This window comes from Haliotis asinina, chromosome 5, assembly GCF_037392515.1.
Source record: "Haliotis asinina isolate JCU_RB_2024 chromosome 5, JCU_Hal_asi_v2, whole genome shotgun sequence".
In the NCBI taxonomy this organism is placed as follows: Eukaryota; Metazoa; Mollusca; class Gastropoda; order Lepetellida; family Haliotidae; genus Haliotis; species Haliotis asinina.
In genome coordinates this window covers 18,695,248-18,715,328 of record NC_090284.1, presented here as the reverse complement: position 1 = coordinate 18,715,328, position 20,081 = coordinate 18,695,248, and the positions used below count along the sequence as shown (strand labels likewise).

General features: G+C 39.6%; 2 protein-coding genes across 2 annotated transcripts in view; both read left to right on the top strand.

Annotated features, from left to right (window-relative positions):
• Positions 1–20,081, top strand: part of LOC137284716 (UPF0764 protein C16orf89 homolog) — a 441,860-nt gene that overhangs the window by 152,263 nt on the left and 269,516 nt on the right. The gene's annotated exons all lie outside the window — the stretch shown is intronic.
• LOC137283431 (uncharacterized) lies at positions 499–9,595 on the top strand. Its single transcript, XM_067814905.1, has 3 exons — positions 499–544; positions 9,255–9,446; positions 9,492–9,595. Exons 1-3 carry the CDS (start codon positions 499–501, stop codon positions 9,593–9,595), a joined length of 342 nt encoding a protein of 113 aa, XP_067671006.1.

Genomic DNA, 20,081 nt, shown 5'->3' with positions numbered 1-20,081 from the left:
CCCTAGCTGCTAATGTGAAATGAAGCTGTTTCCTACTACCCTGTGGGTCGATGTTCACAACATCAATCATCGGTTTTATGCCGCTATTATTTATGCCGTAAATGCAGAGACACATGAAGTTGGTACTTCATGTACATGCACTGTACACATGCATTCGAACCCTGGTCCAAAACGTAACGCACGAACCAGTGCGTTAGAACGGGCACCTTTATTTCTAAAGTATACAAGCCGGTAACACTTCCTTGCACTTTTTTTCGATCCGATTGCGAGCTGTATAAACAGAACCTCAGTCTGTGATCATTATTAGTCTCATTTCAATTTATGATCAAATTTGATCGGTTATTAAGCATATTTCCCTTACCTGTTCCCCAATAAAATTAATCTTAAACATCAACACTCCATTTCTGGTTTTCCATTCAAGGTACCTGCGCGACTCATACTTCGTAATTGCTTCGTACAAGGAGTAAAAACATTTCAAAAACACTCTCATTTTACGCCATGTATGGAGCTTCTTTGGCTATTAAAAAAATACAGTCGATCTCAGGTGAGAGTGTCTGTAATGTGGAAGTGCTCTTCGTTGATGAAGCAATCAATTAAAGTGAAGTAGGTGTTTCGACCGACAACCCAGTCCTCTTGAGATGCACGTGTATGTGAAAACTGCCGCACGTACGATCCAGAAACACGTATTCACCGTGGGTGTTAAGAGGAAACCTAGCCCAGTACCCTTTAAAGTATCCATAAAACCCCAGACAGAGTTAAGCCAAGGTTGCGCTCTGGGCCGCTGAGCATTTCTGCCATGTTAACAATCGCTTCAGGTAGGCCGCACGTGTAAAATCAGGCGCACACGTGTCTTGTTTTATTGAGTATTTATTACTGTCTTGAAAACGTTTGTTCATTCCTTCTATTTCTGGCGGTAAGCCGCAGTTGCTTTTGATTCAGATGACTTTCAAACTCTTGTTCACCTATTACAAGTAGTACTAAAGGCAAGTAATCTCTTTGAAAAGTATTGTGAGTGTGACACATGCACACTGAAGCGTATAAACAGTATTTATTCATTGCTGTTGGTGGTTGTAAGGCAGAATACTGACTTTTGTTGCGAGCATTTCGATTGGACAAGCACATTGTTTTCATGATTGATTGCGCACGTAACCAGCCACCGAAACCAAATTTTAACCATTGTTAAATTTCAATGTGTAGTCAAAGTTGAATTTGTTTATTTGTTATATAACGACTGGGTCACAGTACTAGTGTACGAACGACATGGTGTTTAGAAATCAGGCCAATGAGTCCTATAGGAAACTATTTGTCTGAATCATGGTTGAACCTCTTTAGCTAGAACCCCTGTGTACCAAAATTGTCTAAATTACAGGCACTTGTTTAGTTGGTGTAAGGAGTTCGAAGCTGACTGAACACTTATTGTTTGTTGTTGATGATTTGAAAGGTACTCCTGATTAAAATATTCAAATTTCCTTGATGAGAACTGTTTCCAGAACATTATGAATATATCCCAGTCTTGACCACAAAAAGCCATGAAACAATAAACAGAAACCAATAGTACAAAAACAACACATATCTTGGGGCAAATAAATGAGCCTCTCAGTCTGGTTTACATCTGGCGTATTCGTTAATGCTCACCTGTAAATTGAGGAAACCAATCACTGCATACAACATTGGCAAAAGGTCGCTTTGAATATTCAAATTCAACTTGAACCTTGATAACATATTCTTATTTCTCTTTCTTCATAGTTTGTGGTTGCCATAAGGCTAATAAAGTGCTGTGTTCAAATTCGAACTACAGTCTAGACTATCAATACCAGCATCTGTCCAATCCGGCAAGTTCAACACCAGAATAAAGTCTCAGTTCCACTCGTGGCTTGTGCATTTATTACCAGCTCTACAATCCAGCACGCTGTCTAAACCGGACTATTTCTTCAGTCCCAATGAATGCCGATTTAGACAGCTTCCACTGTAAATATTTATTTGGCATGTATTCTTTCGAATGTTCTAGAAGTAAGGGTGATAAGGTAAAGATCTTCGATATTGTTTGAATTACAATACATGTATATTGTACATTATTATATACACACTCTTTCAGAATGTGCACTTTTATGATGTTTCCTTGTATGATTATAGCCTTGTTCAACTCGGTTGAAAATGTGTTGAACAAGTTACTGTTCATGTTTCATGCTTTCTGGATGGATGGCAATTGTTACGTACCCACGAGATGAAACTATCCGCATGTGTTGCGTCTGTGAGGTGGCTTTTGGAACATGAAGGACTATCTGGTTAAATTGTCATGAACTGATTTTGATTTTTTAATTCTTTGAACAAAACGCCAACTTTACAAAACCACAATAAAAATTTAATTTAAATATCCCGATTCTAGATTATCTGTGACACTTCTAAAGTTGTGAATGAAACCGAGCGAGTATTAAGTGTTAAGGAAATCTCACTCCTGACACACGTGTCATCTTAGACTCATCATCCCTATCTTGATGATATCTTGCTTAGGTTTTGAGCACGTGCTTAATGTTTTGTTAACCTCGGGTCATTCATCAACAACAAACTGAAATCTGAAACTACTTTTTAGCGATGACGATGTTAGTTATTTGAGAAAAATGGATATTTATACTTTTTACTTAAAGCACATTGATCAATTGCTAACTGAACTTGAAATGTGTAATGGAAAATAGAGTTATACTACACGGATAATCATCATTATCGTCATCATCATCATCATCATCATCATCATCATCATCATCACAAACCACAACAACATCTACGATTGCTAGTATGTTTACGTTCTACTCTAATACTTGCAATATTCCAGCAACATCATGGTGGGGGACACCAGAAAGGGGCTCTAATATTGATGACACATAGTGTTCGCAAAATAGTCACTATTAAAGACACATGCTGATTTCCCCCACGAAATTCGTACTCGTAAACGCGAAATCTAAACTTTATGCTTAGACATTCACCAGAATCGGCGCAAACACGAACACATTATGTCTTACACCTGATTTGACGTGAACTCCACACAGTGTTATATCCGAGATGACGGATTCAGTAGGCGTGTAATATAGTGTCAGACAATGCACAAAACGTCATTGAAGGATTTACTCACTTTAGCAGAAAATTAATTCTTCAGAGATCGAGTTCCCATCGACTGGGCCACGACTTGACTGACCTCAGACCTTACACGCGGGGTCACGCTTGTTATGTCTTTATGCCAGTCGCCAAAGTCGGGCATTGTTTTGCGAGTGTCAAGGAACCCAACACGTCTAATAATGTATGCACACAGAGATTATTTACCAGATCCGCTTTCCGATAAAGCGTCTTAGTGGAATCAAAATGTAAATGAACTTTATGATTAGATAAAACGGCTCGTTAATTTCCAATGGCTATTTTTTTCCCAGTCCAAGATCGTGCTTGTTGATCAGGTGAGCTACAGCCACGCTTGGTTTACTCACATAGGAAGATACGTTTTCAAGGACCATGTGAAGCCGGTTATGGCGTCTTATGACAACAAAACAAAATATTTCAACTTGTTCAGGCTGGTTAACTTAAAAGGTGTAAATTACCTTCGATTCTAGTTTGTGAAAAGAGACCCTGTCGATGGACTCGCTTTTCTTCTTCAGGGGGTAGCAAATCGACTGGAAAAGAGTCATCCTACTTAAAGTCATTTAGCAGCGCATGAAAATGTACATATCAAGGTAATCGCCCTTTTGTGATTCTTGTGAGAAATGTATGTCTCATCTACTGGACATGCCATGTAGATTTTCCTGCCATCTCCATGCAAATGAAACAAATTGTGGAATAATAGATCAATTCGTAGACCGGATTTCATGGATGGTTACAAGTTAATTGCAAATATGTTACAAACGATGAGTGAATCTACACGTTAGCTTTCATGCTATGTCCATGACAATAGGATTAGCTGACATGTCATTCAACGCTGGTGACATTGTCTTCTATTGTCCTCAGAAGACCTGAGATGGGGCTTTAAGGGACTCACCCAAGATGACACCTGTCTAGTCGTGTATACCACGTGGGGTTACTAGGGTCAGTGACAGGGTTCAGTAACGCACAGGGGTCACTACTGACTGGTCAACACAAGAGTCAAGATAGCACCAAGAGGCCCTTACCTACAACTTATGCATATATACCAGGAGCTCCTTTCATAAAGCAACCTTTTACCAAGGTTAACCTTAACTTCCATTCTTTAACATTGCCCCAAGGTTACCTTAGTGACTTACGATCACTTTGGAGCTTTGTGAAATGAGGCCTAGGAGTTGAAGTGTGTGACACTCGAAAATAAGTCAAGTACAGTTTGTGATAATTTTGGGGGTTATATTTTATAGTTTCTCAAATGCGCTGTGTTTTATAGAAAACATCAGGGTAAAAGAAGGCATCCTTGTTTGACAGTGGCTTAGGATTAAAGAAACAAGATGGAACACGATGTGCTTATTTGAGGGTAATGTATGCAACACGGGCATAATAAGGCTATATTTCCCACATCACATTAATGGCTATCTCACAAGACGACCGTTACAGTCGAATAACGACTTAAATTGTTTTCTTCACACGCAGTTTTCAAGAGCACATACCTTTATTTTTCCGGTACGCCAAGTGAGACTTCAGCTCCATGACGTGTCTGTTTTATGTGGGATTAAACCCCGCAGTCATCCAGGTCTTCTTACTGCCTTGGTGACACATGGACTCAGTTTGAAATGTAAATCTAGAAACAAAATTACAAATATGTGATTCCACCAACGATCATAAGATTCTGTCACAAATAAGCGGCGCAACTCTGACCACCGTTAAAAGAATATGTGATGTACCAATTATCTGTCGTTATTGGTCTGTGGGTTGATAATTACACACGCATATCGCGTTAATGACAACTTAAGTGATTTAGTTTAGTACTTTTAGCCTTTCTCAAAATTCCAGAAATATCACGACGGGGGACACCAGAAATGGGCTTCACTCCTTGTACTCATGTGGGGAGTCGAACCCTTCTCGTCAGCGTGACATGCGGACGCTTAAACCACTAGGCCACCCCACCTCCCTCAGTGACAATCGAACAACAGTTCAGTTTATTATCATTTCGATATTGTTGGGATTTTCTTCAAATCCGCTTTTTTAACAGTATGGATGTTTACTTCTGACTGTACTATTTCAGTGGGAGTTATAAGTATATCGGCACGTGGTCGTCCGCCTTTTCTTGTGAGAAACGTCTGACTCATCTGATGAACATGCCATGTAGATTTCCGTAGCATCTTCATTCAAATTGCATAAATTGTGGAATAGTAATTCAATTCGTAGACAGAATTCATGAATGGTACATGTTAATTGCAATATACACGATGATTGAATATACACGTTACCTTTCATGCTATGCTACAATATGGTTATCTTACATGCCATTCAGCGCTATTGGTATTGTCCTCCAGACACCAGTCTTTCACTCACTGGTCACACACACTGTCCCATAGAGCATGAAGATGGCCCCCATATTCCCATGACAGTAAAACTATTTAAAACTATAAGTCACGTTGAACAAAATGCATACAATTTTAACAAATCAAAATACAAGTCTTTGACGTTTTCGCACAGGCAAAAATGAAATGATAAATGCCCCTTAAGAATTAGACACGTGTCGGGCCACTATTAAACGACCAGGAAACGCACCCATCTCTTTCCCCTCGAAGGCGATCGTCTTTGTGATCAGACACCACGGAACATAACCCAAACTAAGTATGCAGCTATACAATGAGAATCAATATGTCATGTATATCGCAAAGACACCTTCCGCAGATACACTTCCTTCAAAACTTTTTGATTCAATCAGTGGTGCCAGGTTCTGAAGAAACTAAAATTTTGTTCAAAGAGATCCATTAATCTATTAACCTGGTTTGGGGACAAATGCGATATTCAATTTCTACCCGGTGTCTTTTAAATTTAATTGAACCTATTGCCAATTTATCTGTCTAGCGTTCAAGATTTTCTTTAGAATGTTATATATTACAAATGTTAATTTCACTCCCCAATTTAATCCTGAGAAATTGATTTGATTTTTAATTTGTGTACGCTTCGCGTGTTTATTTCAAATATTCAAACGTCATTTATACGCGACAGTTATGAATAGTACCGTTGTTAGATCAATTATCCAGCGAATAATTCGAGCATGCGCACAAAAATGGCGAAGGTGGATAGCGCGACTTTTCGCGTGTCCCGTGGTGTAACAGTTTTCGCCCCACACCTGTCACGGGAGTGCCTGTAACAGATTGATCCAGAACAGGTACAAATGCTAGATTCCGGCGAATGAAATCCTGATGGGTTCATGTCGATAATTATACAAAAGATTCCCCATAGTGAATGGTTGTCTTTCTTTCCCATACCTGGTAAGTCATTTGGCACGTGCAGCCATACTGCACGTGGCGCATTGATTGGTGCTAACCGCACGCTTTGATTGGCTAATTACCATGGCAACTGGAAGGCTTAAACTGCGGGAGTTATGCAAATGTTGACTGGGGTGGTTGAATAAACAACAGTTGGGACATATGCACGTTATTCTCTCAGTAAATTACATTGAAATGTTTTACAGCTATTACCTTAAGGATCTTGCAGAAAACCTTCCGAGTTGATATCTTGGATATTAACGTGACTGGGTTTTGGTCTGACTAACAATGTTTATCGATAAGGATTTTTACATACATGAATTTTTATCGTGAGTTAAATATATGCATAATGCACAACATACAACGAATTCAAACATCACTGAAACAAATTATTAAATACGTGAGAATAAATTACTAATTAAGTCATATCCATATGTTAATGTTGTTTTTTTCCTTTCGAAGACACGACATATAAACGAAACATTTTGAAACAGATTAGTTTATTTTTATTTGGCTTAAAGTGCACGTGAGTAAAATGCAATGTTAAGAAGAAAATTCCTTTTAAAATATCCCAGTAGTTTACATCTTGATCCATTGAAACCAATGGCGGAGGACATTTGATTGAAACCCTCTTCAATGAAAGCTCATTGCAATCACATCACGAATCGTATGAGGAGCTCAACACAACCAGTGACATAGAACGAAGGCTACAGCATATGGCAAGCGATCACGGAGGATTGTGGTCAACGGGCCTGCCACAGTGCTGTTGAGAGAAGCACGCCGAGAAACTCTCTGCAAGTCACGCACCATTATAACCCACATGCGATAAATGTTACTCATTATTGCTGCTTATGTAATAATGTATGATATACAGATAATGAGCGAAAAAATACTCTGGTTAATTAAGAAACATAATAATTTCTCTTTTTTTCAAATAAATAATTAACGTTGTGGTTAAGATCAGTCAAGGTCCAATTTGACGAATTTAAATTATTTAAGTTAAGTTTTATGGAATAATTTCTGATAGTGTATGAACATTATCCGACAAACTCAAATGTTTGACAACACATGCCATTGTTCCGAACGTAACCCTTGCAAGTTTCTGCTATCTGTTGAGAAAAGAAAAGGCAAACTTAAATTACCAACGTCTAGTTTTTTTTAACTTAATGCATATTAATGGAGTTTACAGGTCCAGATGCCAGAGTTACCATTTGTTGACTCTGTCTTTAAAATGTGCTTGGTATCAAAGATTTCCCCAAGTAACAATATTCGAAAAACAAACGTCCCATGAGTATATATTACCTACATCTATATATATCTAACCTGTTAAAGCACTCAGTATATGTACACATACCTATACAGTAGGTATGTATTTGTGTAAATATGTAGAGATATGTAGTTAGATATATATGTAACGAGATCAAGAAAGATATAGATATTGAGTGCTATTGCAGTTTTAGTACATGCGTGCTTTTGAAACGGTCAGAGTTTAGTTCGCTTTCGTATCAACATATCCGATATATGTCACATTCTTTCAAAATTTCGCCGCCCCAGAGAGCCTGAATGGTTCCTGACCATACTTAGTCCTTTCATATAATTCACACATGATATATGTGTTATAACACTGAACTCACACAAGCTCAAATATATACGGTCTTATGCTGATTTGAAATTCTTTGATAACGATATGTTTTGCATTACAAATTCGTTTATAAAGAAGTCATCTGGACACACTCTTTTATGGTAGTGATATTTATGATCCAGTTTTGTATGAAGAATTAGAAACTTCTTCATAACGGCAGAAATATAAAACACCCTTTCACAAAGACGCCAGAATGTCAAACTCTGTGATGAGTAGACCTACATGGCTATTATAGGTCACGTCTTGGGTTAATGGACAGGCATGACAACTCCTAGGGTAAAGGACCGACGTGACAACACTTTGGTTAGGGGACCAACATGACATTACTTGGGTTAAGGGACCGCCATGACATCACTTAGGTTTTTGGACTTACATGACCACACTTCGGTTAAGGGACCGACATGACAACTGTTGGGCTAAGGGACTGGCATGACATCACTTGGGTTAAGGGACCGGCATGATAACTTTGTGGGTTAATGGACCAACGTGACAAGTCTTGTATTAAGGGACCATCATGACAACACTTGGGTTAATGGACCAACATGAAAACTACAGGATTAAGGGACTAACATGACAAATCTTGGTCTAAGGGACTTGCATGACAACACTTGGGATAAGGGACCAACATGATAGGTTTTTTATTAAGGGACCAGCATGACAGTTATTGGATTCAAACACTGCCATGGCAAACTATTTCATTAAAATAAACGCGAAGCATGTCAAACTTATGGGGCCTTCTTGGCAAAGCCTGATTAAGAAGCCGATACGACAATACCTTGAAGGCAGAATATTCAAAGCTCTGTGACTGGGGTTACCAGCCCGACCAACGTCTTGATGAAGGGACGGGTATGGCAGCCTCTTTGATGAAGTTACCTGCATGCCATATTCTTTGATAACTTGACTTTTGAAACCAGACACTAAATCCAAATGATAAAGAGCTGGAGCTCACTTCTAAAGCTAGGCTTTACATAGTAATAAACTGCATTTATTGTGAAATCAAGCCTTATTACAATTATAATTTAATGTCAAAACTGCTTTAGGGCAAAAGATGTTTTTACCGATATTCATACCTCGTAAACATATACCTGAGCAATGTTTAGACATGAAAGGAGCAGCATGTAGGGTCACCCATATGTAAGCCGAAATGGATGAGTGCTCTCCTGTACGGTAGTCATGATAAAGCCAACACTTTGCCCTATTTGAATAAGAAGGAAATAGTGATGATGACGACGACGACGACGACGACGACGACGACGACGATGATGATGATGATGATGATGATGATGATGATGATGGTGGTGGTGGTGGTGGTGATGACGATGACGATGACGATGACGATGACAAAGACGACGGCAGTGATGACGATGAGGAGGCTCTTTACTCCATTTCTAATGAAAAAGGTATGGTGATTAATTCTCTGCCTTATTCCTAATTTCGAATTCAAGGAGACCGTGATGATAATGATAACGACGACAACGATGATGATGATGATGTTGGTCATGAGGAGGAGGAGGTGGGTGAGAAAGATATTTTGTTCTATTTGTACTGAAAATGGTATGATGATTATAATGATGGTTTCTTTGCCCTAATTCTAATGAAAAGGGAATGATGATGAACGTGTATATTGCAAGGATAACGAATACGATGCATACACAAGGAATAAAGAAATGCGTAATACGTACATTCTAGGAATGATGCACACTATGTATACATAGGACATGATGGAAGTTTCTGTCTGTATACAGTCTCTTATAGTCTTTACTCATGATATATAAAGATTAAAGAAAAGTTCAAATATCAACGTTAACTTCATTTATACTACTGCATATGAAAAGCACACGCCAGGGAACATAAAGCCTAGTCATGCATTAGATTTTATGCTTATGTACTGACATTCCAACTCCTTTGTCAACCTCTATATTAATACCATGACTAAAAACATGCACTCAGTATACATATGAAACACATTAAATTATACTTTGAAGTATTCATGACCAAATATGTATGAAATAACTCTGATTCAGTTTTTAAAAACATTTCATTTGTTATGTACTGTCAAATACAGTCCTCTTTAAAGCGAAATCCGATTCAACATTTAAAAAAATAGAAATAAATCACCGCTCTCAACTTGAGTCCTTGAAGGCAATAGGTTTCATTTCACGAAAAGATTAAATCAGTGCATGTCTTTAAAAGACGTGGAGTGTTACGAGCGAGTGATTGTCTTTATAATGTCGACACGTGCACTGAGCGCGTCAGAAGCGTGCGGCGTCCTTTAAGCTCGTGGCATACGGCCGCGTGTTTGACGCGTGCAGGCTGGCGCACACTCCTATGAATGTAATTCTATGTACACTCACCATTGTTCGTTGTTGATTAACAGTATAGGAATGTGGTAGTAGTTGTGTTACTCTATACACCAGACAGATAATAGCTGTGCTTTGACGTCCGCGAGATGTACCAGCATGGAAGAGCGGTCGGACGCCAAGCGTAAACCTTTTCAAACTCTAGTGAACCTATTTCTGTAGCACATCTGCTAGCTATCGTTGCTTCTAAGTTTGAATTTCATTAACTATCATGTTCTATTATATATTATTTCTTTGGTAAACTTTCAAAGTAATTTACCAATGTCAGCATGATGCCACTGTTGTATAACTATTTAAGGACTTGAAAGAGCGCATTGGCTTTTCTTGCAGACATTCGCTACGTCTGCATTTTAACGGATTTAATGTCAAGGATTTTCAAGTGGTGATTCACAACATCACACCCGACATATAAATCTTATGAAACGTACTCCTAAAGGCTGATTTCAAAAGGAAATAATTTTTAAGACGTGAATACGTGTATTTGTTGACATAACCCTCTCCAGATTGTCCAACTTAATCTGTAGAAAAATTCGTTTCGTTGACATCTGATTCAGATCTATAAAACAAATCTCTAAATGACAATTACTTTTTTGTGCTGATATCTGTCTCTCCTGCTGCATGAGTGGAGAATACGTACGCTAGATGTCACAATTTTGCTGCTTCTTTACAAATGACGAAACGTGACCTCAGCACACGTCTCGGTAAGTCGCACGGGGCAGATCCCAAGAGGTACGCTCGAGAGCAGATTGAAGTTGAGCGCTTCACTGGTACATGAGTTTCTTCATGTCGTTATATGAAAGTCAATGGCGTATACAATCATATTTTCTACAAATTTTGATACATTTCATGATCACGTTTCATATGTAGTTTACGTTATTTTACAACAGTATGGCATTATGATTACGACAAGAAACCATAACAATATTTCTGTTTTGGCATGAAATGTCTATTTTCGTGTATAGCAGTGTTTCAACGATACTTTGAAAGTCTGTTTTAAAGGGGGTTTACACAGAGCTCATTGTTATAATGCCACTGAGGCATATTTCTAAAACATTCATTCGATCTCATATGAAATTATGATCTATTGAACTTGGAGCAATTCTGTCAGCAAGTGGTTCAGTGGATGTAAAGGGTACATAGTTGTAAACCTTAAACCTAATGCCCACCTTCCTTCGTCAATTAATGGCTTAGATAGCTTTGTTGATACAAAGGAGAGCACTTGGTGTAGTAGGTGGATGTAGATAAAAGATTTATGTGATTCTCAGTAATAGGAATATCGGAGCCGTACACTCACTCACCGTTTCATGTTTCACTTATGAGTGAATGCATTTGCAATTAATCACCTGTATGACAATAAAGCACGGCATAATGTTGACCCCAACAGTTGATCTAACACATCACACCCGGCAAACAGTAACCATCTATTTGAAGTTGAAGGATAAACACTTTCAAAGTATCATAAACAGAATAGGGCTCAGCATGGCTCCTTGCTATAAACCTACACGCAGCACAGCATTGGTGCTGAGACGTACTGCACGTGGTGGTGTGATACCTTCACATGTTGTACCCTCAGGGTGGGGCTGGAGGTAATCAGAGAGAGCACCCCTACACGTGGATTCATCGATGATGACTGTCTACATCTAATATAAAGATGCGCGGGAGGGTGAGAACCATTTGTCATTACAGGTATTGTCAGTTTCCTGGTGGGTTATTCGGGGTCAGGCTGAGTGTCTATCATGATGGACAGGGGATGAACAGTGGATGGGCATTTGATTGTCTTTGTTCACGTTTCAACAATTGCAATGCCAGTAAACTGCAGAACCGTATCGCACGGGATCGTGAGAAGAAAACGTTCACGTCCGTGGAGTTACTATTCTGCACAACAATAATATTAACTTTAGTCCGCTTATCATCTCCTCCAAGTGAATTACAGACTGACTACAAATATTGTGCTCGAAATTATTGTTTTATTTTATGGCGGGGGAGACTTAATTGAAAATAATAATATTTGTTTTACTGACTATTACCATAAGGTGTCCATAAGGTCAACATTGGGTGGGCTTATGCTGACGTCGTATAGGCGTACTTCACGTTGTGCGTGCGTGCGCGTGCGTGCGTGCGTGCGTGCGTGTGTTTGTCTGCTCTGTGTGTGTGTTGTGAGAGTCGAGAACGTGTTTGGTTTCGACTAATATTTCTTTTTCTTTCCGTTCTTTTTGTCGACTCTGTTTTTGTCCTGTGCAGATAATATGCGGGTTCTGTATATGTCCGACGCAGATACTAACACATTCCCAGGCGTTTACAGCAGTATGTGGTACGTCAGCATTTAGAGAAACTATCGCCATGAATAACAAAACGAACATCCACATAACGTTCAGTATTTGACAAAATACAAATTCATGTCATTTTACTTTCGAGAAACAAGCATCTGTGAGCACTTCAAATCTCTGAAATATACTTTGTTTACTTTGAGGTCAAAGAATACGTTTGAAAACATATTTTGCAGTTAAATATGAACCGGAGATTGGTTGGTTTTGGACACCAGTGTCTGATCACTTTCCGACCGACATAAACGTATGTAGAACGTATGTAGAATCTTGAGAGACAAGCCCAGAACCTTCAACTTCTCATATTGTCTTAAATGCAATTTTAAATGCTGAACCAACTTATAAATACCCATGTGTTAAAAAGGGCTTCATTTGTGAGACCTTCGTATACCTCTGAAGTTCTAGAACCGTAACTGGAACGACACGTAAGTAGTCAGCATAAAAACGACGGTTATATTTATTTATATATATATATTTAATGCTCGTAATGACACGAGGGCCTGAGCTTGAATGTTGTAAGTTTGATCAAACAACTTCCGCAAGTCAGATAACTGTTCAGTGCCATTCTGCGCAACAGAAATCATGAAATAGGAGTTCCGTGTATTTAACAGGCTTCTGAAGTAATCCGCCGTGTTACAGCTACAGATGTTATTGTTACTCTTTATCTTCGTAAGTGAAGCTCCATTGACAGAATTTTATAAACTGTGTATTTGTATTATAACAAGATTTATTCATGTCAGAAAGGTTTTCCTTGAACGCGTCACCCGTGCGACGACAGAATGGAAGTCCTCTTGACACCCTGCACCAAACCCTTCCCTTTGATTTCGACAAATATATCACCTATCACAAGTTTAGACTCACTTAAAGCACTCAGTATATGTTACATACACACATTGGTTACATCGAAGAAAATGTTCCCTACCAACTTGGGGAAACCAGCTGCAAACCTTATGCAGATGAACTGCACGAGGATCATCCATCAACTTGCTGAAAAGCATATGCAAATATCGTGCATGTGAACAACTGTGTTTTGGTGTCAAGTTTTGTTGAGAATTCCCCAATTTCCACCGAGTTTTATAATTTATTGAACTCATGTTGACTGGGGTAAATGGCTAGATTTACACTGGTGAGTCTAAACAAAATACGACGACGCGGTTTTTTTCAAATTATTTGCGTGTTAATATGTCGGTAATTCTACGATTGTCTAATGGTTCATATTTTCAGCTGTCTCTATCGTCCCACTGAGCTCGATAACGCTGGATCAAGATGATCCACAGCACAAGCATTTCGACGTTCTCACAGACGGAAGGCAGCGTCGCTTGAAATGAATATAAATAACATCATCAAAAAACAAACCCTGATTTTACGATCACACAAAGGGTTCACACTTATTCATCTGACAGAATGCTACTTACTAGGGGCAGTGAAGGGTACACAATGGACCAGTCGGTCTTGCAGACCACCCAGCCAATATACCCTTCCTGTATGAACAAACACTCCACACAGTGCCTTCAAAGGAACCAATATTGGCACCCTTACTTTAGATCCCAATCGATGACTAGGTACAAAACAATAAAAAATGAAGCGACAATCTTTTATAATGTCAAAAGCTGGTTGAAGTCTAATTACCATGCTTAAGTGGACAATAGCCACTGTGGACGATATGGCCAGGGCAAGTGGACAATTACACCGTGGTCAACGTGGAGCGAGGGTTGTGGTCGCGGCTAGCTGAGATGATTACACGGCCGCGGGTGGACATTGTTGAGGTGGTGTGACAGGTCCGTGACTGTCCAGTGGTCGCGCGTGTCAAGAGCTGTGACATGGGGAAGAAATGGTAGCACCATCGCGTGTCACAGCAGACTTACATTCATGGAACAAATGCGTTGTTGAAATGGCAAAGTTCAAGAGTCTGTTTCCAGCCAGTCTGAACTATCACTTGATTGATCTGTTTGTGGGTTCCATGCTTGGTAGAATGAATACGATTTAAGCATACGGGTAACACATTCTCGTCATCCGAACATAGCAGATTGGATTGAGATATCTTTTTCCGGGTCTCCCTTTTATGGGGGCGATTTAAATACATTTATTCCATTGAAAGGAACCGGATTGTAAACAAGCATAAGCTTATATGAATGCCGCTCATGGTGAATGCGAAGTGTGAATGATATATTAATGCTTCAAAAATAACGCCAATCACTGTTAAGGCTTTTGTGTAATAGAAACAAATTATTTCAATCAAATCCCGTTTGGGGGGCTGTGAGTGATGCTGTGATGTCACGCTGACAAATACATCAAGAGATATATGACCTCCTTGCAGGAGCCCCAGCGACTAATATCACACAGGGTGATAAAAAACTTTTGTGAAAAAATGAATTCCAGTGAAATCTTGAATTTCGTTTATCCACAATGCGATAATGTTCGCAGTACCCCTTTCAGTAATATCAAGGTCTGAGATTCATTCCTGTGCCTATACATGTGGGCAACGGATTGAGAACTTATTCATGTTTTTGGGTACTTGTATTTGCATTATGCATATACTTATGGTACATTTGATAACTGGCTTGAAAAACAACATTAAGTCGTGCTTTGGACTTTAAGAGGTGATTTAACTTGAAAGTTATTCGCAACGTACAATGTGCATGTCGATTCAGTGTTCCATGTTAGTAACCTAGGAACGTTGACTATAAACAATCTCTGTTATAGTGCAAGTGTTTGATCCTTTCGGCACTTGGTGAAGAATTCCAGATTAATTTTGGGTATCAAAATATCCAAATCAATGAATATGCTTGTCAGTCAATCAGATCCACTCCAAGATGTGTCCGGTTCATCTTTCTTGTAAACCATGTCGTTTGAAACCAGTACCTAATCAGATCACACGCTTTCACCTCGGGATGACACTTCCTCCTGCTCGTACGCACGTGCAGCTACCAAACGCCACCTGACGGCTCGCGTTGATCACGTGATGTTCCCACAATGCTTTGCGGTCAGCGCGTGGACTTGTTTCCTGAGATTTTGTGAGGACACCAAGCACTCTGGTGGCGACTTTCGGTATCCCCGACAAGATGCCTCCCGCGCTTCATGTTACGTCCTCGACTGCACGTGTGACGAGGGCAAAGCAGCCGGACTACTTCAACTACGGTGGTAAACTGACACCGCCCCTATCGTGGTGCTCTTAATACCATTCAGTAGGAGTATGTCGAGTGAGCTCGTCTCATTTTAAAAAAGCTTGAGATGCCATTCGTCAATTCGGGCTAAATTTTCTTCCCCTTAAGTTCAATTCGGAGAGATTTTAATTCAAAGGATGTTGTTTCATTTAATCAGCTCGAGATCTTTCATGTTCAACTTAAACAAATCAACTTGCTTTTGACAGAAAATACTCAAAAGTGTAATTGCAGGGTGTTATGAAAATGTCTTGTAGTATTTAATTAATAACATTGTCGGGTCAACAGCTCAATTAGTCTCGACATAAGAGTCAGTCGAGTACGTTTAAGGCCGCTTTGAACAGTATTTCAGTGAAATCGGCGTGACACGTTAATTGACGCGAAGGAATCTTCGGACTCATAACTAGTAACTGAAATGAACATATTTTTGAGGAAAAAGCTCATAGTTTAAAAAATAACATATAATGAAAAGGAGCCTGAGATTTTCTTCATTTCCTGCAGCTGTGGAAATCTGGACCTCTGTCCTTTTCTGAGCATGAGTTAGCTTTCTTGGCTATATTTGCTCCAAGGTCCATATGACAAACTAAGGCAGGTTAAGCAAAAACCTCGTGAATCCCAGAATTCTCCGCATTTTGATGAAATCTGCAGTGTCCTGGCCATACCAACATTTGTTTGTTGGTTTGTTGGCTGGTTGGGTTATGTCGAGTTCCGCAATGTTCCAGCGGTATCTAAATATTCGAATGTAGACCAAAATAGCCAGTGAATTACATTTAATCTGTTTTACAGACTTGAACCATATTTCTTAACCCCAGTCTCAAATATCATAAATTAAAGTGAGTGAATTTAGCTTACAGCCGCTTTTAGCAATATTCAAACAAATCATATCCATCCGGAGAAACGAACCCTATCGGTTAAAGTGTTCGCTCGTCACGTCGAGGACACGGGTTCGATTCCCCACATCTGCTAAAAGAGTTGTACAAGGTGTATAGCCTACTTCTGGTGTTCTCTGTCGTAATATCACTGCGATATTGTTAAAGGCGGCGTGAAAACTCACTCACTCACAGGTTGATGACGACCAGTACCAACCAGGATCTTTGCAGAAAGATACCCTGGATATCAACCGCATAATCCATTACAAGGAGACCCGTTCATGCATAGTCTTTAAGAGTCTTTTCTAAAACATATATGTCAACGCGTTATTCAAATTCACAGAGACCGAACAGAAAAGGGAAATTGTATTCGTAAAAAAATAATCGTTCACAATCATTACGCCGTCTTCACTCACCACGGAGCGTATGAAATTTGCCTCTAAATATATTCCTCTTAATAAGTCAACAAAAGCGAGCGTATGATTGAGAAACTATCACAGCGTTTGTCAAGACCGGGTTCAGTCGGTTATTTCAATCTTTCAATTGTGCTACCTGCAAAACGTGTAGCTCAACGAAGCCTGGCAATAACGGAACAGAAAAGCTACTGTTAGCCCTTCACGGCGGTGTAGAGAAAGACAGGACTACATCGATCTTATTCAGGTATTTTAATGGTTTCTTTCTTCCGAGCCGAACAGGTAATAATAAGATCGAGACAGCAATTGTTTGGCGTGACCCAAAGGCAGAGCAAGTGGCAGTGCGCACGTGCACAATTCATGCCACCAGTTCACGTCACAAAACTGGGTTACATCTTCGATGGCATTCGTCGCTGCGCCGCTTACATAATTGGCCGGCTTGCCGACAACGTGTGTGTGCTATGTAATTAGACGCTGCTCTGATTGGCTCTGGTTGTTATTGTAAGACTCTGAATTAATCCGCTGGATTAACAGCGAGCAGATCATCTACAGGTGTGGGCTTTTGAGTGTCCAGAAGGGTGGGGGCTCATTTCTTAAGAAGCCATTCTACATTTGATTGAGGACAAGCAGGACATTTATATATAAATGAAAACGTGAGTGCTTTTTTGTGTAAGTTTTCGGAGTATGACTTGTTACAAAAATTAGCTGTAATATGATCCAGGGTTGTTTGGGGTTTTTTTTCAAATTATGCCATAAAATCCGTTAATCAGGATACCGCTGTCAATGTTGAAAATTTTCTTAATACTATTTTTGTTACAGGGCAATACTACTTTACCCTTTTTTGTTAATCTTAAATTTGTTAATCCAGGTTAATCCAGGTGATATATCTCTTTGGATACCTCAATGTGGTTATCGCTCATTGTCTATAGCACACACCCTTATCTTTTCTGTACGTTAACTACAAAAATAAAAAATCACATTATTTCCCACCCTATGAGAGCCTCTTCGCGGCTTGCAGGTACTTGCGAATCTCAGCAATGCATGAATGCCCGTCAAAATCAGCGAAAATAAAATAAAAGATACGTGTCCGCGATCAAAAAATATGAATAAAATTTTGACTTGCTAATTCAGCGTAGGAATTACCGGTCACAGTGTGAGTCCATTGTCGAGAAAATTATCTTTGAATAAAACAGAGGTGGGCACCATATAAGCGGCCTATGCACAATCTCTATGGCTTATTGTTTGACAGTAGTTGGACACAGGGCCCGAACGGTCTCTATTTGAAGCAAGAGTCGCTTTTTTTCCCCTTGTGCATTTAACTAGACCCTTAGATGTCGTTTCCATTGTTACGAGATTTTTAAGTTCGTAAATGTTTGAATTACAAAAAATAAACTAACTCTTTAGGTGCCCGGACTAAGTGAACTATATTGTTTCTGAGGAGTCCCTATATGAACAATTATCATTGATGTCTGAGATTAAATGGTACCAGGATAAATTTATGGTCGGTCTCCGAATAGGAAACACGTTTCGGAAGGACATTGGTTTAATCATCATGGACTTGTTCGTCTTTTGAATTAAACCAACAGGCCTTAAAGGAAAACGCTTTTAGCTAGTACAGGTGACAATAATTGTGAAATTAAACCCGTTGTGATAAACGTATAAAACCTGTCGTTTGATGTATTACACCTTAGATAATCCGAGTCTCCATCGAAATATATGACTCTCACAACGAGCTGAAAAGGCGTTGATTTCATCACGTGAATTAATAAAAGTCAGCCTTGTCAACGGCTCAGTGGAGCTGAAAAAATAAGTTTATATAGTGTGTAGTTTGCACAGTTGCCTGCGTGCACATATAAAACACTGAAAACAATATTTATTTCATACCTAACAATGTTTACTATATACCTTGAATGTATTATATTATTATATCTGGGAATTCAAAGCTTGAGGTAGTATGGTTTTACGCAGCCGGGGACACCAGAAATGGGTTTCACGCATTGAATCTATCTGGTGAATCAAACCTGGGACTTCGACCTTACGAGCGAACACTTTAACCATTCGGCTATCAGTCAGCCCCTTGAAATCTAAAGAAACATTCCGTAGTCTGGTTCATGTTATACGCATTCACGTGTGAACCGATCACCAGATTTTACAAATTTGTTCAGAAGCAATGACATTATCATTCTTAAAGAAATAATGACTGAAGGAGAATGGCTTTACGCCTCTTTTAGAAATATCACGGCGAGGGACGCCAGTCAAGGGCTCCATACATTGCACGTGTATGGGGAATCAACCCATGACTGCAGCGAGACAAGAGAGCTCCTTAACCACTAGGCTACCCCATCGAACCAATTGAAATCATCAATTCAAACCACCAAAGACAAATGTAGTAGTACATACATATCTACACTTCGGGGCCACGATTACTCTCGAAAGGTAAACATTCTAGAGATTACTTTTTCACTGCGGAAAATATCTGAAGAAGGGAATAACGTTGTTCAATCTGTCTCGAGACATAATATAATGGGTGCGGCTAGACAAACCTGTGAAGATCTTCAGTGGTCCTAGTGATCCAGAGACAACTATGGTGATAGGGTGGTCTGGCTGTTTGGCTCTGTTGACACATGTGATCAGGGGCCCGGTGGGGGAGCTGGCTAAAGCGCCAGGCTTGTGATCTAGCGAAGCTGAGGTGTCGTGATCGAGCCCACCTGTAACTTGGTGTAAAAGCCTTGGAGTAAACTTTGTGTGCAGACTCTTTCAGTGGTGTCACAACCCCTCGTGTACACTACACAACCCTGTGCACATAAAAGAACCCCCAAATCCGTTGGTACATGACCAGATGGTGGCCACATGAATACATACGTACAAACACCTAGTTGATGGTAAAGCAACGTGCAGTAAACTTGGA